The 20,895-nt window shown below is 33.9% G+C and overlaps 2 protein-coding genes across 4 annotated transcripts; both read left to right on the plus strand.

The window, feature by feature from the left end:
- The first annotated feature begins 219 nt into the window (after positions 1-219).
- Positions 220-8,370, plus strand: LOC141693232 (uncharacterized). 3 transcript variants are annotated; one of them, XM_074498250.1, is made up of 8 exons: positions 220-441; positions 1,828-1,894; positions 2,630-2,698; positions 3,458-3,526; positions 5,680-6,549; positions 6,699-7,087; positions 7,937-8,006; positions 8,113-8,370. In XM_074498250.1, exons 5-8 carry the CDS (start codon positions 5,783-5,785, stop codon positions 8,174-8,176), a joined length of 1,290 nt encoding a protein of 429 aa, XP_074354351.1. In that variant the 5' UTR covers positions 220-441; positions 1,828-1,894; positions 2,630-2,698; positions 3,458-3,526; positions 5,680-5,782; the 3' UTR covers positions 8,177-8,370. The 3 variants fall into 3 exon arrangements, with proteins under 3 accessions (XP_074354351.1, XP_074354350.1, XP_074354349.1); XM_074498249.1 differs by lacking the exon at positions 1,828-1,894 and adding an exon at positions 4,821-4,965; XM_074498248.1 differs by lacking the exon at positions 1,828-1,894.
- A 3,427-nt stretch (positions 8,371-11,797) lies between these two features.
- On the plus strand, positions 11,798-20,404 carry LOC141689992 (DNA (cytosine-5)-methyltransferase 1B-like). The gene is made up of 12 exons (XM_074494553.1): positions 11,798-12,017; positions 14,362-15,844; positions 15,986-17,495; positions 17,650-17,814; positions 17,966-18,155; positions 18,283-18,394; positions 18,473-18,620; positions 18,710-18,907; positions 18,997-19,275; positions 19,395-19,556; positions 19,661-19,879; positions 19,988-20,404. The coding sequence occupies exons 1-12, from the start codon at positions 11,975-11,977 to the stop codon at positions 20,123-20,125; spliced, it is 4,647 nt and encodes a 1,548-aa protein (XP_074350654.1). The 5' UTR covers positions 11,798-11,974; the 3' UTR covers positions 20,126-20,404.
- Positions 20,405-20,895: the final 491 nt, after the last annotated feature.

A 20,895-nucleotide genomic window follows, 5' to 3' on the forward strand; every position in this document is an offset into this window, starting at 1 on the left:
TACATAGTCAAAAGTTCTTAGAACAAATACTCATTCATTTATAACAAAAAAGTAATCTATATAAGTCTAAAAAATTGATTATATACTTGAAAAAAAATTAAAAAAAATATTTACCCCATTAAAATAAAAGTCAACGGAGAGGTTCACATTTGACTTTTTTTATATACCACACAGGCCCTCTCTCCCTCCATATATAAACAGATTTATTTATCTGTATCTAATCTAAACATCATAAACCTAAAATCTCTCTGCAAAATATTTATTTCGAAATTCCCAAATTATATATGGATTTTATATGCAGAGGTTCATATATATCATCAATTTTATCAAAATCATTGTTTTTATTTCGAAGTTTAATTCAATTGCTTGTATTTAATCCGTGGATCCAGAGGCACCAGTTTTCATATAATTGTTTAGAACAACGCTGAGGTTCAATTTCAGGTATTTTTCTCGTTTTTTTTGTATATGTTATTGATTTTTCTTTATTGTTAAAGTTGACTTGTTGACTTTTTTGTTTTTATAGATTTATTTATTTTTATTTAGCTTTGTATTCAAGTATTGTTGCTAAATAATTACTACTACCTTTATAGTTTTTGTTAAGTAAGCTGTAGAAAAGTAGATATAGGTTCAAAATTTTCAAAATTTAGATGAGCCGGTTATTTAACGCGCTTTATATCCCAATTTGGGGAGAAAAGGTCCATAATCTCACATGCCTTAAAATAAGGCCCTTTATATCACTCAAAAACGCATTTCTTATATGCATTTTTTAAAAACGTAATTTTATCTTGCTTTTCCATTAATTTAAAAAATATTTATTTTGAGAAAAAATATTAAAAAAAAATTATTTCTAAAAGCGCATGATAAGAATGCGTTATACTTGTAAACTTGGATTTTAAATGCGTTCCTCCCTCTTCTACGCATGTTTATAATGCGTTGCTTGGAAAATTTTTATAGGCCCAAATGCAAACCCTAGTTAGAAAACAGGTTTTTAAAAAAAGTGATAAACGCAAGATTTAGTTGCGTTATTGAGTGATAGTAACTAGTAAGGGCCATTTCGCTGAATTGTGATATTTTGGACCATTTGCTATCAAATTGTGAGATTTAGGGCCATTATTCTTATTTAATACGATCCCGCTCCATCCGTTAAATTTAATTTCATGTTGAACAATTTAGAGCTTTTCGGTGTCACTATAAGGTTTTAAATTAGTTGATCACATGACATAAACAACTCTCCCAAAATAAGGTTCCATAAGGATTAGTTTATTATGTATTATATTAAACTCAAATTGTAGGTAGGAGTGGACAATGTGACCAACTAAACAGACAATGGAACCATTAAATTTTAAAAATTGGTAGGTGAGAGAGTTCGAACCCGTGACCTCTTCCTAAGTCTAGCTTTAATATCACATTAAGTAATCAGTTATGCCAAAATGTTAAGGTATTAAAAGGAGACTTTGATTAGACCGTGTATAATGTTCAACAGTTGTGTGTGTTTTGGGATTTCTCGAAACACACACATTGTCATGTTTATATTAAATGAGTTGTGTACAAAAAAAATTATTTTTCACCCTAAAGTTATAATCATGATGGCAAAGTTTATGAGGTCGATGTTATACATGGTAATTGTAAGTTTAGTGACTTTGTTTACACGGAATCTTAAATAACCTTTGGTTGATTGAGTAAGAGGCGATAGTCCATGCCGTAAATTTTGGGTAGATGTTATATTGTGGATTTCTTTACCTATTGAAAAAATAAGAAGAGTTTTAAAGTCGAAACTTGTTTCTTTACCATGGAGTCAATTATTTTTTCTCTTTTCTTTATTTTTAGCCCACGGATTCTAGGACTCCGTTTTGATACCATTGTATAGAATCGAGGTTGAAGTGACAAATTTAAGGTATTGTGTTTTAGATAATTGATTTTTTTGTTGCTTGCATGTTATCGTGTTTTAACATTATTAAAGTTGACCCTTTGACTTGTCTTTCTTCGTGTAGAATATTTTTGATTTTTGATTGAACTTGTTTTAAGTTTTTTTACTAAATATTTGTTGTTTTCATATGTTCTTCGTATGTTTGTTTATAATAAATGGGTTGAGGGTATATATTAGAATGTTGTATGATTCTTTATGTTTAAACTCGAAGAATTCAGTTGTTTCCCCCAAAAAGTTGCACTTTGATATATGGGTGGCAAAGTCAGACTCAACATGAATTTAACTCGAAAAGTACAAATTCGGGTTAGAGTTATTTGGTTTCGGGTCATATGTTGTGGGTGTAACAGGAGTTTTCGGTGTATTTAAATTTACAACTTTATAGATTAAAGAGATTAATCTATTTTAAGATTTAAGAAATAGAGGGGCTTAATTTTTTTTAGTTGGAATACACGGTTAAGTTTATTTACCCGTCGGTTACACAAGTAAACCGAGAATCTTTTAAGTTTGACTTATCTGTATCTTTATCTATATATTATATATTTACATCTTTCGACAAAATCGATTAATCATTATTCGTTTATCCTCTCCAAGGTATTAATTGGATTTTATATGCAAAGGGGGATATATATCATTATCTTCATCAAAACCTTTATTTTAATTTCAAACTTTGATAAAATTGTTGTCTCTTTTCTTGATTTTCAGCCTGTGGATGCGAAGACATCATTTTGATGCCATTGTTTAGAATCGAGATTGAAGTGATTCAAATTTAAGGTACCCAGTTTTAGATTATTGGCTTTTTTCTTGCGATATTGTTTTTTTTTTAAATTATTAAATTAGACTTTTTGACTTTTTCGTGTATAATATTTTTGATTGAGCTTTTTAAGTCGTGTTGCTAAATATTTGTTGTTTTAGTTCTGTTTTTGTTTATCTTTGATTCGGTGGATATTAGAATGCTGTATGATACTTTTTACTCGAAGAATTCAATTTTTTGCCTAAAATTTACAATATATTATTGGGGTGGCAAAATCATCCTCGACGCGAATTTAACCCAAAAAAGTACAGATTCGGGTCAGAGTTTTTCGGGTTTGGGTCAGTTGTGGGTGTACCTGGGGTTTTTGGTGTATTTGAATTTATAACATCATGGATTAACTTCATGGATTAAACAGTTGAATTAATTTTATGATTTAAGAACTAGAACGGTTAATTTATTTTCTTTACTTGGAATACACGGTTAAGTTTATTTACCCCGTCGGTTACAAAAGTAAATTGAGAAGTTTTTATGTTTGACTTTTTTTATACCGCTCCTGTTCCTCCTCTCTATGACTATCTATGTAATCTTTATCTGTATCTTAATCTATATATAATAAATCTATATCTTTTGGAAAAATTGATCAATCATCTTTATTTATCCTCTCCAAGGTATTATATGATTTTATATGCAAATGTTTATATATATAATATAATTTTATCTTCGTCAATATCTTTATTTTAATGTCAAACTTTGATTTAGTTGTTTTTCCTGAATTTCAGCCCGTGGATGTGAAAATACCATTTTGATGCCATTGTTTAGAATCGGGGTTGAAGTGATTCAAACTTAAGGTACTTTTTTTCATATTCTTGGATTTTTTTTTGTTGCTTGTATGTGATTGTTTTTTAAATTTATTGAAGTTGACTATTTGACTTTTGTCATGTAGATTATTTTTTATTAAACTTGTTTTTAGTTTTGTTGCTAAATATTTGTTTGTTTTCCAGTTATGTTTTTTGTGTAGATATCAGAATGTTGTATGATTCTTTATGCTTAAACTCGAGAATTTAGGATTTGGACCAAAAAGTTACAATCTGATAAAGGGGTGGAAAAATCAGACTCGACACGAGTTTGACCCGAAAGTACAAATTCTACGATTTTTCGGATTTGGGTCATTTGTGGGTTGACCCAAATTGACTCGAGAAAAATTAGGTCATTTTTGGGTTATTTCGGGTTACGTGAACTGGCCTATATATATAGCCATTGCTCCAGGAAGAACATTCTTATATAAATAAAAATAAAGAACACCATAGAATCTTACATAAAATTGCATCCACGTTTTATTTCACACCAAAAAAGATTTTTTATGAATAAAATTAAAAAATTAACAAAGAATTAGGATTAAATTATAACATGATTACATATAATTTCATTGTTACACAAATATATACCGGATTCAATGTAACATTTGACTTTTAAAATTTTGATGAGATTCTATGTTAGATTCGAAATGTCAAGCATAATTGTTGTTATATTTTATGATTCTTATACTAACAAATCAATTTTTATGAAGAATGAAAAATAAAAGTGTTACGATGATGTTCTTCCGTAATCTTGATATATGTATATTTATTATTTATAATATTTATTTATTAATAATTTTTCAGAGTTTTGGGTTGGGTTCGGATTACTCATGGGTAATTTAAATCGTGTTTGAGTTGGGTTAAATTTCTGACCAGAGTCTGTCAACCCGAACATGACCCGAAACTCGAAATTGCCAACCCTAATTTTGATAGCAAAGGGTATGAGGTTGTTGATGTTATACATGGTTATTTCAAAGTCATTGACTTGGATTACAAGTAATCTTACTTAACTTTTAGTTTACTGAGTTGGAGGATAGTCCTCAGGCTAAATACTGGGTAGATGTTATGTTGTGGAATTTTTTTACTTCAGAATTTCCGGTAGAGGGGTTATCAGTAGTGGGGGAAATAGTCTCAACTTTTTAATAGTTATTAAGGAGTTTATTTTGATGAAGATGCCTTGCAACCCTTTGAAGATTGTAAAATATAAGTAGAGAATTTGGGTCCGGTGTATGTGGTATATATATTAAGTGGCATTTTTTGAACGATTGTAAGAAAATTGTTGCAGCGAGTACTTCTTAGAGAAGGTACAAATGTGAGGCAGCAAGTGGAGAATTATTTCATTTAGGCACCATAATAGGATAAAAGTACTTGAGAGCTGGATGCACAATTTAGGCAACCTCTTTCAAACCTGGAGGAAGATTGTGACGGAGGTAAATCACTTATATGTATATAAGTCTCAGTTGGATGCACAACTTTTTGGCTAAATAGCTGGATGCTCTTTTAATATCATGGACATAGAACGTGAAAGGTGTTGGGCACACAAGTCATTAGTGGTACAATAAAGATTGCAATTGGTTTGGCTGCTGTTCTGATTAGAGGTGGTTGTTTGCATTTGAAGTTTAGGATTCAGTTAGAGCTTGAATTTGTTAAGTTTTTATTTTTTATCTTACTTTTTAAAGTTGAAATAGGGTGCATTTAAATAGTTTTTCTAGGTTTGGGGTGAACACCTTAAGGACATGTAGATGTAGAAATCTGGATGTAGCCTAGAATTGTTTAAATCTTCACATTGTCTATCGAATAAGTTTACTTTGCATCAGGTTCAGTTGTAGTTATAAATTGGCAGGCTGTTTCTCCTTCAACAGATGCTAGATGTTCAGTGCAAGCTTGTCTTTCAATTTGCTTTGCATTTTTTTGTCAAACTTAAACTTTTATATATTTTTATAAATGTACAAGAGTTATGATGAGTGATGACCTGTCTTTTGTAAGTTAAAGGCTGCAAATGTATATAAATGCCTTCAATGTTTTGGGTCTTGTATCTATCACCTATCCAGTTTAGACTTTTTGTGTTTAGTTATCTCTTATCATCTGGTTTGTATTTTGCAAAGTTCTTTCTGATCTGTTTACACTGACATTATGTTTTTTAGGTTTTGAGGACCTTCTGGTTTTTAAATATTGGGCCATTGATATTAAAGCATTTTGGCCAGGAAGAAAGTATCCTATTAAGCTGTTTCCAGTTTGCATGTAAAAATGTCAGCAAGGAAATTTAAGAATGCAGGATGGGCTGCATATAATTCAAAGCAACAACAGCCCTCAGGTCTTAAATCAGAAGCTGGCGATGAGTCTTACCCACCTATTTCAAGTAGTACGATTCCTAAGCATCACACAGGCTTCGTGAAAAATGTTAATAATCCAGGACAGTCTTTTTCATCAGTACTTCTGCCCTCGGCTAATTTTCCAACTTTGGGGGCTAATAAGGATATTAAGAAGTCATTACTGTTAGGAACTTCTTCTACAAATGAAGTTATTTCAGAAAAATGTCACAACAATGTTTATCAGGCGTGTGAGAAGCTAAAAGAGCTATATCCCTGGGCTGAGAAAGGTTTAATGGACGATATTATGGAAGCTGTGAACAGTGACATTGATAAGGCCTCAGCTCTGTTAAAAGAAATGGTTTCTTCTACGGGCCTTCATGAAAAAAAGGAAACAGAAGTTATGGATTTCAAATATAATACTGAAAATTTTTACTCAGAGAACAATACTTTTTTGGCTGATATAGATCTGACTTTACGTGAGACCCAAGATCTTGTAAGAATTAGCTATGCGCGTCAGAACGATTTTGTATATAAGAAAAAGGGACTGACAGATGTTAATGCTGCTTTAGAAGAAGGCCATCCTGAGCATTCAACAAATGAAATGGGTAGTCTGCATAGCTTGTCGAATATTCCTGTTGAGCCTGAATGGGAAGAGGATGATGTTTACTTGATCAGTCGTAAAGATGCAATTAAAACAATGAGGTGTAATGAGCATCCCTAACCAAACAAAAGAAATAAATAGATCAGTTATATCTTTACCAATTAGATTTGTTAAATTATCCGTATAATTATACTTAATGTTTTTTTGTATTACTCCTTGATGCTAATAATTCAATTTTTTTATGGAACAGGCTAGCATCCCGGCATTCCAAGGCAGCTAGTGATGCCTATTTAAGAGGTGATCACTTATCTGCCCAACAATATTCCTCAAAGGCCAGGGAAGAATGGAAGGAAGCTGAAAAGTATAATGCAATGGCAGCAAAGGAAATATTAAGAAAAAGGAATTGCGAAAATGATTTGTGGAAATTGGACTTGCATGGTCTGCATGCATCGGAAGCAGTTCAGGCCTTAAAGGAACACTTGCAGAAGATTGAGTCTCAGGTTGTCCCTTCAACAAATTTGGTCAGAACTACCAACATGGTACGATCTGTATCTCTGGACTCATTAGGTGATAAGGAGAAATGCAATAAGCAGAAGGCATCATTTAGGCCCAGGTCAACAGTATTAGAAGTTATTACAGGTATTCTATAGTCCGTTTTTCTTTTAACAGTGGCTACTCCTTGATTAATTGTATAGATTCAGTATTCTGCATATGAGATTTTTTTGGTGTTTTGTCCTTTTTAATTTATACACATTGATTTGCGCCTATTTCAGATTTTCATGGTAGTGTGAAATTCTGCAATGGAAGTTTGAGATTATTAGGACAGACTTTCCATAGGTGCAGAATGTAACATGAGGTAGTAGATATTAATTAGCCAAGTACATGTTACAGCACTTATAGACCTCACCTCACCTGGCATGTGACCTCTAGTATTATGTTAGTATGAAATTTCCTTCCTACATTCATCCAGATCCAATTCTAGAAACACAAAAGACACTACTAAATTTATTCTTACCCACTGGCCACTACTAGGAAGAGGTCAATAGACATCACCCATTTAACAGCGGTTAGTAAAATCACCAGTTGAGCCCGACCCTCATTGTTTGTGTTGTGAATAACAGTTCTAGATTTTCATGACATCAGTGTGGAACTGTAGACATAAATACAAGGAGTACCTTAGGAAGATGGGCAATTCAAGAGTAATGAAGCTGTAAATTAGTTGGAAAAGAAAGAGTTTTAAAATCGTGCCAAGACTTTATTCAACAAGCATATATTGTTTTGCCTTCTTCTCCCCTACTGATAACTAAATTTGCGCTGTAATTTCTTTGGATATTAAAAGTCCTTCAAGGTTCCTATTGATAACTTAGTTTGCACTGGAAATTTCCGAAGATACTGAAAGTCATTCGGAGTTGCAACCAATCAAAATTTAATTTGGATTACACATGTGTGGATGGTATCTTTAAATTTACTTGATTTTTTTCCCTGCAGGCATAGGAATTCATAGTAGAGGGCAAGCTGCACTTCCAAGTGCCATCGAAACATTTCTTAGTGAAAACAGGTGAGCTCTTTTCCTCTCTTCTCATTTTTTCTTCTTTTTTAAATTCCGAAGATGCATCTGTGGGTGTATTTCATAACTATAATTAATAATACCCATAATTTTGCAGATACCATTACGACAAGGCTCGACCAGGAATGATAGCAGTTCGACCCAAGTTTCGGCGTGCGTAAAAAATAAATAAATTATAGATCTGATAGAGGATAAGGGTTGTAGTCTTGTTGTGGCATAAAACAGTGTGGAATTATGAATAGATTAGGTCAGCTAGCAATGACCATACAATTTGCTGAAGTACAATTGTAATTTAAGATTGCATTTTTATTTGGTAATGTTGTATTAAATTAAATACCTTATTTCTTCTCTGATATCTCTGGTTCACCTTTTTTTTTGAGATGTATATCTCTGGTTCTGGTTGTTTGATTGTTGTTATATACTTGTGTTCAATTAAAAACTTAAGATGGTTATATTGTTTTTGCAAGTTACAATTGATATTTTATATTATATTCTACTATTTTTAATGCCTAGGGCAATAAATAATCCGATACATTCACAAACAGTTTGTTGTTTGGATGAAAAATGAACCTGTTAACAAAAAAATATTTTCAACCCAACCATATCCTTTATATGTTGGATCAGATTGGTTCGGGTTGGTTTTGGTTAAAACTCGAATAAAACTATTTAAATATTTCAGAATTCAAAATTATAAATAAATTTAATCAAAAGTTGAAGTGTACCACATAATTAATTTAACAGAAGATAAAAATTATTGGATACTATGTGTACCTTGTACTCTTATAGTTTAAAGTTAATAACTTATGACTTATGGTGTGTTATCCGTAAAATAATTATTTTATTTCAAATATATTATTTATTACAATAAATACATAAATTAAAATTTCATATAATAACACAATAATAAAAAAATCGGGTTGGATTGGGATAATAAAGGTTTAAACTTTTTGAATCTTGACTCAACCCATTATATTCGGGTTGACAAAAAATTAAACTAATTAAAATTCGGGTTTTGGATAATTCGGTTTCGTCGGCCGAAATAAGGGGCGCATTTGATCGGTTTTTTGTTCACGTACTATCTACTTATTGGATTCTACTGTGGTAAACTTGCATATTTGATTTTTCATTTCGGATAACCCCGTGTTAAAGTAAAATGTATTAGAATTGATTTTGAATTGAAAAATAAATTAAATATTTGAAAAAAAATACATGCAATGGATCTTTTAATCATGTAAAATGGAGTTAAAATGAGTGAGATATATTTAAATTTCGTAAACAAACTTTGACTATTAATATTTCATTCATATTGACTCAATTTTACATGATTTACAAATCTATTTTATATATTTTTCACAAAAAATACAAATATACAATTTGTTTTCCAAACTGAAATAAATTCTATTATATTTAACTTAACACAGAGTATTTCAAGTGAAAAATAAAAAATTATAAAATTATCACGGGTAAAAATCAATAAATTGATGATATTAACGAAAAAAACCAATTCTATGATAGTAGCGTATAAAATATACGTAAGTTTAATTATAATATTCAAGAACAATTATAATGTTGAAAACATGTTTGTAAATGGGAAATAATCAGGAGCCAACGTGGGTTGGGGGACAGCCAGCCAGCCCACAGCAATGAAACATTGCGGGGAAAGCAATGTTTCAATGCGGGTCTTGACTTCCGCAATGAAACATTGCGGGATGTCGTCATGCACAGAAAACATTGCGTATTCCGCAATGTTTCATTGTTGGGCCGCAATGTTTCATTGTTGGTTAGGCTGCCAGTTTTTAATGTCCAAATTGCCCCTCTATTTAGCTTATTCTAATATTTAACTTATTTATATAAGTATAAAAATAATATTAATGTTCAACAATAATTAATTTTTTAAAAATATGTTAACATTAAATATAAGTAGTAGTAATATTTTAAAATATTATCAATTTTAATAATAAATTTATCAATTTAGTTTTTTCTGTACTTTTTCTTTAAATTATCGTATGAATAATTTTAGTTTAAAAAATAATATTATTAATTTTATACTTTTTAGTGAATTGAGTTATTTTAGTTTAAAAAATTTATCAATAGTCAAACTTATTTTTTTTGATAAACTTATTTTTGTGCCAATATTAATAAGAATCGACTGGTCAATAGAGCAGAAGTTTGACTGACACACCGCAATGTAATATTGCGGCAGTTGAATTGACTGGTCAATAGAGCAGAAGCTTGACCGGCACAACGCAATGAAACAATGCGGCAGTTTGGACACGTCGCAATGCTTCATTGCGGCAATTTCAACAGTCAAATGAAATTTTTTCAGCAAGACGGTGAGGCCGCTGAAAAAAAGACTGTCTCTCCAACCTCAGAACAGCGTGGTCAAACGGATCATCGGTATATGCTGGCACATCCCAAACTGTCTCAGTACCCTATCAGAATACTGGTCCGCAATGAAACGTCTGCAATTAAACATTGCGGAGGTATAATATTTGTGTTTATTTGACATTATTAATGTTTAACATTATTAATATTTTCAAATATTCAAATATTTTCATTTATTATTAAAAATATTGAATAATTAAAATATTTAAATATCAAAAATATTTTCATTTATTATTTTAATATTTATTATTAAATATTTGAAGTGATTTGAATTTATTAATTTCATTTAATATTTCAATACTTTTAAAATATTGAATATTAAATATTAAATATAATATTTAATTTACTATAAAAATATTTTATAGTATTTTTTAATATACAATCTTTAATCAGAAATATTAAGAATAATATCTTATTAAATTATTATTTATGTAGATAAAAAAGTATTAATAAATGAATTAATATAGATAAAGGGCAGAAAGAAAAATGGAGTATGTGGAACAGACCGCAATGTTTCATTGCGGTTCCCGCAATGAAACATAGCGGCAGTAACAGATCCCAGTCATTCAATTTTTTCTTGCACGGTCCTGATTTGTTGGTCGTAAGTGTACCCTATCCAACTATGGCTGTGGATACATTGGAAGAATCCGTTGGGTCTTCCAATATAAATTTTGTTTTAGCCCAATTATATTCTATATATTTATTTTTAACCTATCAAACTCATTTTATCGATCAACCGATTATATTTAATTTGTATTTAAAAAGATTAATTTTAACCCAATTGTAATATACATTAATTTTGTTAATACGGTAACTCTCCACTATATAGCAAGCGGATATTATTTTTTATTTGAAATATAATTTGGCTCAGACTTATAATATATCTCATAATATATATTTGTTTTAACTCGTACCCTTAATAACATTTTTTTTTAATTTTAATTCAGTAGACTCGTTATACCGACAACGACAAATGAATATTATTCGTAGTTAGATATTAATTTATTTTAACACGGAATAATAGTATACATTAATTTTGTTACCGGTTAGCCACTATGCCGTAATTCTAATTCCGAACAATTACAATTTAGGACCAATTATAATACAGACTAGTAACAATATAAGGACCAATAATAATATATAATATACGCTAATATTCTTTCTCTTATAGTTTTACTATACAGACCAACAAATTATTTTAACAAAATGTATAAATGAACATTTGAGATTTTTTTGGCCTCCATCATCAATTTTCGTAATAAAAAATTGAGTACATATTCTGAGACCCGATTGACACCAATCCGGGTCGGATCCACTAATTCACGAAATTGAACCGCGAAAATACACAGAGCGGGAAAATAAAATTGAATTTTTTTATTTCCGCGCTTTTATTTTATTTATTTTCCTTTTTGTGCAGCCATTTTGGGGGATAAATAAGCAGACCCAGATCGATAAAATTCATCGATTGACAAAAGGGTCTTGTAATACATTACATTTTTGTTATAAAGTTTCGATCTTTTTGGTTTTGGGTTGTTGAATTCTTGATTTTCTTGGCGATTTGTTTGGTTTGGAGGATGGGTTCTTCTGCTGTTATTGATGCTCCAGCTCCTGATGCAGGTCTCTCTCTCTCTCTCTCTCTCTCTCTCTCTCTCTCTCTCTCTCTCTCTCTCTCTCTCTCTCTCTCTCTCTCTCTCTCTCTCTCTCTCTCTCTCTCTCTCTCTCTCTCTCTCTCTCTCTCTCTCTCTCTCTCTCTCTCCCTCTCTCTCTCTCTCTCTCTCTGTCTCTCTCTCTGTCTCTCTCTCTCTCTCTCTCCTCTCTCTCTCTCTCTCTCTCTCTCTCTCTCTCTCTCTCTCTGTCTCTCTCTCTCTCTCTCCCTCCCTCCCTCTCTCTCTCCCTCCTTCTCTCTCCCCCTCTCCCTCTCTCTCTCTCTCTCCCCCCCCTCTCCCTATCTCTCTCTCTCTGTGTTTTTTGTTTGTATGTGTGTTTGTATCTTTTTGAGGGTTTTGATAATTGGGGATCTATAGATACACTTGCTGAAATGTTTATATGTTGTTTTAAAGGGTGTGTGTGTGAGAGAGAGAGAGGAGAGAGATGTGTTTGATTTGGAACTAAATGCCTATATGATGTTTTAATGAGCGTCTCCGAGAGAGAGATATAGAGAGAGTATGATTTGAATATAAATGCCTATATGATGTTTGATTTGGAGATCTAAGAGAGAGAGTTTGGGGGTGTTTGATTTGGATAAAATTGTGTTTATTTGGGGATCTAATTGATGATTTGGCATAGTGAAAACAGTGAATTTAATTAAGTGTCTGTAATTTTTTGGGTCAAATTGGCTTTGTTTCTTTTAGGGTTTAAACTTTAACGGCAAATTGAAGTGTCGGTAGACGAATGTTAATGTAATCCCAAAAGTTATTCGATTCAGCTTTTGCTTTATATACCATGATCTTAATTGCTTTCGTGGTTCGTAAATTGTTAGATTTTGCTCAGTAATTTGTTTGATTCTTGTCATATGTGTTCTTTTCCCCTTTTTGTGATTGTTTTTTTTGAGAAATGATTCTTAGAGTGAATATAAAAGTTGACTTTGAATTAGTAGACATGCTAATCTTTTCTATTACTCGTGTAGATTGGTGGACCTTATGTTTGTTATTTGATTTTGTGTGTTGAATTGTTCACAAATGGCATGTAGCATAAACAAATCAGTTTATAAGTTACAAATCTGTTTCTGTTATGATATTAAATTGGATGGTACTTGTCAACATATGTTATAGCGTGTGATATGTAAAATGCTCTAATGATGCATCTGCACGCGCATTATCATGTGCATAAACACGTGCCAAGATTTAATCGAATTAGTTGGTTTTGTTAATTAATGAAATAACAAAATATATAATCACTATGTGTAAACACGTAAACATGCTATAATTGGTTTTGTCATTGATGTGTCTTGTTACCTTATTCTTGAACCAAGGCTCTTTCGTATGGAAATTCTAAGTTAGTTCTGTTAGGGAAAATGACTGATAACAGAAAAAAATAACAACCTTTACAATGTTCGAATAATTGTTCCACCACCGGATCTGGAGGTCTGTATACATGGATCTCATTTCTACATGTTTATAAGGTTGATAATGTAAATATGTGTACTTAATTGAAATTGAGTATCAGTTTCCCTCTTTTTCATGCTAGGGTTCGGTGTCCTGTATTTTTATGAATCAATATGATTGAGTCTTTGGGTCTATGCAACTATTTCATGTTTCTGCCTGATGTGATTTATTTTCTGGGATGATCCATAAGCAGTAACTCAATGCTCATTATCAATAATTGAAAGAAAAACTTGTAGTTTCTCAAGCTTAAAGATGAAATGACCAGTTCTTTGGTTCACATGCTGCATTTGGTTTAGGAATACTTTTGAATTTTAAATAGTATTCCTACATTGACTAATTGCTTATTATGATTGAAATTTACCATTTTAGGTCTCTTCTGTATTGGCTGTTCCCTAGGTTAATTGTTTAATGAATTACTCAATTAGCGCATTGCTCCTTACATGATAGAATATGAACTTAGCTTAGGGCTCACATTACCACAACTAAATGGAAGATTAGTGTGTGTTTACTATACCAAAGCATTTGTAGGTTGTCAAATTTCCAGTATGAAAGGAAAATCGGACGAAATCAATGGTAAATTTCCCTTTTTACCTTTCGATGATTGGTGATTTCATCCTTATGCCTGAGAATCTGTGTTGGCAAGTAGTCAAGTCTACGTTAATTCGATGCGGTTGTTTGGGATTTAATTTTTTATTACTCCTGTCCATGTGCGTTTCAAAGAACAGTTCTTTATTATTTAATCTTTGACTAAGTCTTGTCTACATGTATTCTCAGTACTTGCGTTAGAAATTTGTAGCAGTAATCTCTATTTTCTGTCAAAGCATATATCTGCAACTAAAGATAAATTGCTCTAACAGGACTTGAAAAGAAGAAAAATAAGCGAAAGACTGCAGATTATGATTCTGAGAAGGCGGCAGTAAGTGGCCAAAAGAAACGGAGAGCAGATGCCTCACAGTGTAGCGAGGTACCTCCTGGCTCTCGTACAAGGCCAAAGCGTGCTGCTGCTTGTGCAGATTTCAAAGAGAAAAGTGTCCACCTATCAAAAAAGTCTTCAATCATTGAAACAAAACAGGGGCGTTGTGTTGATGAAGAGGAAGTGGCTATCCGCCTAACGGCTGGACCAGAAGATGGTCGGCCGTGCAGAAGGCTAACTGATTTTATCTTCCATAATTGTGATGGGGTACCTCAGGCCTTTGAAATGTTGGAGGTAGATGATCTATTTATCTCGGGACTCATTTTGCCTCTTGAAGAAAGCTCCCAAAAGGAGGCATGTAGCATCAGATGTGAAGGCTTTGGGCGAATTGAGAACTGGGCCCTGTCTGGCTATGAAGATGGAGTTCCAACAATATGGGTGTCAACTGATGTTGCAGATTATGATTGTGTCAAACCATCAGCTAGTTACAAGAAGCACTATGAACATTTATTTGCCAAAGCTACTGCTTGTGTTGAAGTGTATAAGAAACTGTCAAAATCTTCTGGTGGAAATCCCGATCTGAGTCTTGATGAGTTGCTGGCTGGGGTTGTTCGTGCACTGAGTGGTATGAAGTGCTTTTCTCGTAGCGTATCTATCAAAGATTTCATTATTTCTCAGGGTGACTTTATCTACAATCAACTTGTTGGCTTGGATGAGACATCTAAGAAAACTGAGCAGCAATTTCTTGAGCTACCAGTTCTTCTAGCTCTAAGAGATGAAAGTAGCAAGCATGGAAATGCTGCTATAGGGAGACTTGCATCTACCAATGGAACATTAACAATTGGTCCAAAGATTAGAGACGGTGAGAATAAAAAAGATTCTGCAACAGAGGAAGATGAGGGTGCAAAAGTGGCAAGATTGTTGCAGGAAGAAGAGTTATGGAACTCAATGAAGCAGAAGAAAAGTCGGGGATCAAGCACCTCCTCTAGTAAATATTACATAAAAATTAACGAGGATGAGATTGCTAATGACTATCCTCTACCAGCATATTACAAGACAGCTAACCAAGAAACTGATGAATATATAATATTTGATGGTGGTGTTGATGCGTGTTATACTGATGATTTGCCTCGAAGTATGCTCCATAACTGGGCATTGTACAACTCAGACTCGAGGCTCATTTCCTTGGAGCTCCTTCCAATGAAACCCTGTGCTGAAATTGATGTCACCATATTTGGATCAGGGGTGATGACCGAGGATGATGGAACTGGATTTAATCTTGATGGTGACACATCTCAATCTTCCTCATCTGGATCAGGCACAGCAAATGTTGATGGAATTCCTATATACTTGAGTGCTATAAAGGAATGGGTGATAGAATTTGGATCATCAATGGTTTTTATATCAATCCGCACCGATATGGCCTGGTATGCTGCATCACCTTAAAATTTCTTTGTGTTAAATATTATGCATTTCTTACTTTTGTCTTACTAGTGTATGAATTTATGGATATAGTTTCTTTATATTTTTCCATGTAGCTTAATGATGTTCTTCCAATCATTTTGCAGGTATAGGCTTGGTAAGCCATCAAAACAGTATGCATCTTGGTACGAGCCAGTTCTTAAAACTGCCAAGGTTGCAATAAGTATTATTACGCTATTAAAAGAGCAAGCCAGGGTTTCTCGTCTTTCTTTTATGGATGTCATTAAAAGAGTTTCGGAGTTTGAAAAAGGCCATCCTGCTTACATATCATCAGTTCCAGCAGCTGTTGAGAGATATGTAGTTGTGCATGGACAAATTATCCTGCAGCAGTTCTTAGAGTTTCCTGATGAGAAGATCAAAAAGTCTGCATTTGTGATTGGTCTCATGAAAAAAATGGAAGAAAGGCACCACACCAAGTGGCTAGTGAAGAAGAAGAAGATTTTGCAGAGGGATGAACCAAACTTAAACCCCAGAGCAGCCTTAGCCCCTGTGACATCTAAGAGGAAGGCTATGCAGGCGACCACCACAAGACTAATCAACAGGATTTGGGGGGAGTACTATTCAAACTACTCTCCAGAAGATATGAAAGAGGGGATAACTGGTGAGGATAAGGAGGAGGAAGAACCTGAAGAGCAAGAGGAAATTGAGGAGGAAGACGAAGAGGAGAAGGAAACATTGACGGCTATAGAAAAAACTGCTACGCCCACTTCGACGCCAAGAAAAGTGAAATCAAATTCTGAAGTAAAGGACATAAGGTGGAAGGGGAAGTCTGTTGGTAAAACATCTCGTGGCGAAGCTCTATACAAACAAGCAATATTTTATGGAAATGAAATCACAGTTGGGGGTGCTGTACTGGTAGATGATGAATCTGCAGAATTTCCAGCTATTTATTATGTGGAGTACATGTTTGAAACTTTGAAAGGAAAAAAAATGCTTCATGGAAGAATGTTGCAACAAGGATCCCTAACGGTCCTTGGAAATACAGCCAATGAGTGCGAAGTGTTTCTCACAAATGAGTGTCTGGAACTTGAACTAACGGATGTTAAAAAACCTGTTGTTGTGGAAATTCGTTCAAGGCCTTGGGGACATCAGTACAGAAAAGTGAATGCAAATGCTGATAAACTTTATAGAGCAGCAGTTGAGGAGAGGAAAATGAATGGATTGGAAACTGAATACTATTGCAAGAGCTTATATTGTCCCGAGGAAGGTGCTTTTCTTAGCCTTCCCGTTAATAGTATGGGCCTGGGTTCTGGTATCTGCAACTCTTGCAAATCAAATGAAGATTACATTGAAAAAGAGAAATTTGTAGTCCACTCGGGCAATACAAGTTTTGTGTTCAAGGAAACTGAATATTCTATCCATGATTTTCTGTATGTGAGTCCTCATCAATTTAGTACAGAAAAGATAGAGAAGGAAACCTTTAAGGGCGGAAGAAATGTGGGACTAAAAGCTTATGCTATATGTCAACTACTCGAAATTGTTGTACCCAAGGCACCCAAACAAGCTGAAACACATTCTACTGAGGTCAAGGTACAGAGATTTTACCGACCTGAAGATATTTCGGATGAGAAGGCATATGGCTCTGACATTCGAGAGGTATGAACATTAATTTCTTCTAAACTAATAAAACGCCTCATGATTAATTCTAACATACATCTTCTCTTCTACTGATAAGTTTTCAACAATTGACTGCACATTAGCATTTTCTTACGTCTTTATACCTTTACACCTTTATGATTGGTGTACTCAGGTATATTACAGCGAAGAAATACTTACAATTCCTGTTGAGACAATTGAAGGGAGATGTGAAGTCAGAAAGAAAAATGATCTTCCATCATGTGATTCCCCTACTATTTTTGATCATGTGTTCTTCTGCGAATATCTGTATGATCCTGCTAAGGGATCTCTCAAAAAGGTATTTCCTTCTGCCTTTAATGCATTAACACACTTGATTTTGAAAAATAGTAATGTGATGTGAGTTTACTTGAGTCTTCAAATGAGTTGCTATATCTATCTCACAATTGATTGTAGTAACACTTCCCTCTGTTTTTTATGGACCTATATAGTTGCCACCAAATATCAAATTAAGGTATTCAGCTGTGAAGGGTTCACATGTTTCTTCTATCCGAAAGAACAAGGGTAAGTGTAAAGAAGGGGAGGATGATTTAGATTCTGAGAAGTCGAAAGTGAACTGCTTGGCTACCTTGGATATCTTTGCTGGTTGCGGAGGCCTTTCAGAAGGATTGCAGCAGTCCGGTATTCCTTCACCTCTCTCAATATCTCCTCGCTCTATATATATAAGTACACATAGCTGCAAGAATGCAAGCTGGCTATTGCATAAATTATATTAATGGCTGATTACGTGCTAATTTTAAATTCACAGGTGTCTGTAAAACGAAGTGGGCGATTGAGTATGAAGAGCCTGCTGGAGATGCTTTTAAGCTCAATCATCCAGAGGCATTGATGTTTATCAATAACTGCAATGTTATTTTGAAGTAAGCATTCATTTTTCGTATTTTCCAAAGTAACTTTCTCCTTTATGTATTAGGCTCCATAAACTAGTTCTGGTGCAGGGCTATCATGGATAAGACCGGAGATGCAGATGATTGTATTTCAACGCCAGAGGCTGCAGAATTAGCTGCAAAATTAAGCGAGGAGGAAATAAAGAATTTGCCACTTCCAGGACAAGTGGATTTTATCAACGGTGGGCCCCCATGTCAGGTTTGAGAAATTGCTTCCTTCTCTGTACATAATGTGTAAAAAACTGTTTGCGTTAACCATTTGAATTACGTATTTCCCTTGGATTGCAGGGATTTTCTGGAATGAATAGATTTAACCAAAGCAGCTGGAGCAAAGTCCAGTGCGAGATGATTTTGGCATTCTTATCCTTTGCTGATTATTATAGACCGAAGTATTTTCTTCTTGAGAATGTCAGGACTTTTGTGTCCTTTAACAAGGGACAGACTTTCCGGCTATCTATAGCTTCACTTCTTGATATGGGTTACCAGGTTAATATGATTTGAGTTTGTGGAAGTCAATATACCATTGCTTTGTTTTGAGAAATATATAATTGTTATGTGATTCCTTTTGTACTCAGGTTCGGTTCGGTATACTTGAAGCTGGAGCATATGGAGTTCCTCAGTCTAGGAAACGAGCATTTATCTGGGCAGCATCTCCTGAAGAAACTCTTCCAAAGTGGCCAGAGCCTATGCATGTCTTTGCTGCACCAGAGCTAAAAATTGCATTACCACAAAACCAGTACTACGCTGCTGTCCGGAGTACTCAAGCTGGGGCACCATTTAGATCAATCACTGTTAGGGATACAATAGGAGATCTTCCGATGGTTAGCAATGGGGCATCTAGGACAAGTATAGAGGTACTCGAATTGTCAGTTAATCATTTGCCAAACCAGAAGAGAAAGACAAGATACATTTATGTGGATTACAATTTTGATGACAACTATTTTGGCTAATGCCATCTTATTATTCTGTGCAGTATGAAAGGGATCCCATCTCCTGGTTCCAGAAGAAAATCCGTGCAAACATGATGGTCTTGACAGATCACATATCAAAAGAAATGAATGAACTCAATCTCATTCGATGTCAAAGAATTCCAAAGCGACGAGGTGCTGATTGGCAAGACCTTCCTGATGAAAAGGTAATAAATAGCTTGTGTTGGTTAGAATGTAAGCAGACTGCATTTTACCCTATAGTTATAAGACATTGTATCTGGCAGTTTACATATTGCTTATTGTAATGCAGGTCAAGCTGTCTTCTGGGCAATTAGTTGACTTGATACCTTGGTGTCTCCCAAATACAGCCAAGAGGCACAACCAGTGGAAGGGGCTTTTCGGAAGGTTGGACTGGGAAGGAAGTTTTCCTACTTCTATCACTGACCCTCAACCGATGGGAAAAGTTGGAATGTGCTTTCATCCTGTCCAGGACAGGATTGTAACAGTCCGAGAATGTGCACGTTCTCAAGTAAGTTTCCCTATCATAATCATCAGTATGCAATTACATTTAGTCTTTCTTAATTGTTGAAAGCTCCATTGAACTTAAAATTCCTTTGGGCGTGGTTTGCTATTGTAGGGATTCCCAGACAGCTATCAGTTTTATGGTAACATCTTACACAAGCACCGGCAGATTGGAAATGCGGTTCCTCCTCCTTTGGCGTATGCACTGGGGATGAAACTCAAAGAAGCAGTGGAGAGTAAGGAGTCCGAGTAATTCGCCATTCAGTTTCTTGTTTGATTGAACTGATGCAAGCAATTTGTACATTTTCATTCTCTGTTTTTGTCATTCTGTGCTTGCAATAGAAAGCAACTAGACCATGTAGACATACCATTAAACAGGGTTGATGCATTTTACAGTACTTGCCCAAAATTAAAGTGGTCTTTTTCATGTCATTCCTCTGGCAACCTTTTCAATAGAGTTGCTAAAGAAGATGATATAATAAGATGGGATATATGAAAGATAACCAAAAGTGCCATGTCACATTAAAGTTCTCGATATTTCTGGTTGGAGATGCTCTAAGAACTCACTGATTTTTCGGAATCACTCAATTGCGAAATACACTCAGGTTTGTAAATTGTACTGCTGAAAACAAACAAATATATAGATTGATATTAAAAAGATCGGCAAAAAATTTATTTTTATTAATTGTGAAAATACATAAAATTCATACAGGAACATTCTATTGAATAATTGAATATCATAACAGGAAACCGAGGGATCAATTGGAGGCTTTAATCAAATCAAAAGAAGCGATTATGAAGCTTATGAAAGCCCGGATTGGAATTATACCAAGTAACTATGTCAAACATTTCTTACGCAAAGCAAGAAGAGCAGGATCCTGATCTTTTGATTCAAGTAAGACCAGTAACATGGACATGGTAGATGCATCTTCTGAGAAGCCGTGAGAACGCATCTCATCTATGATTGCACTTGCTTCACAGTACTTCTTGTTGTGAAAACTGCCACGGATAAGTGTGTTGTAG

This window comes from Apium graveolens, chromosome 10 (assembly GCF_009905375.1).
Source record: "Apium graveolens cultivar Ventura chromosome 10, ASM990537v1, whole genome shotgun sequence".
Classification (NCBI taxonomy): domain Eukaryota; kingdom Viridiplantae; phylum Streptophyta; class Magnoliopsida; order Apiales; family Apiaceae; genus Apium; species Apium graveolens.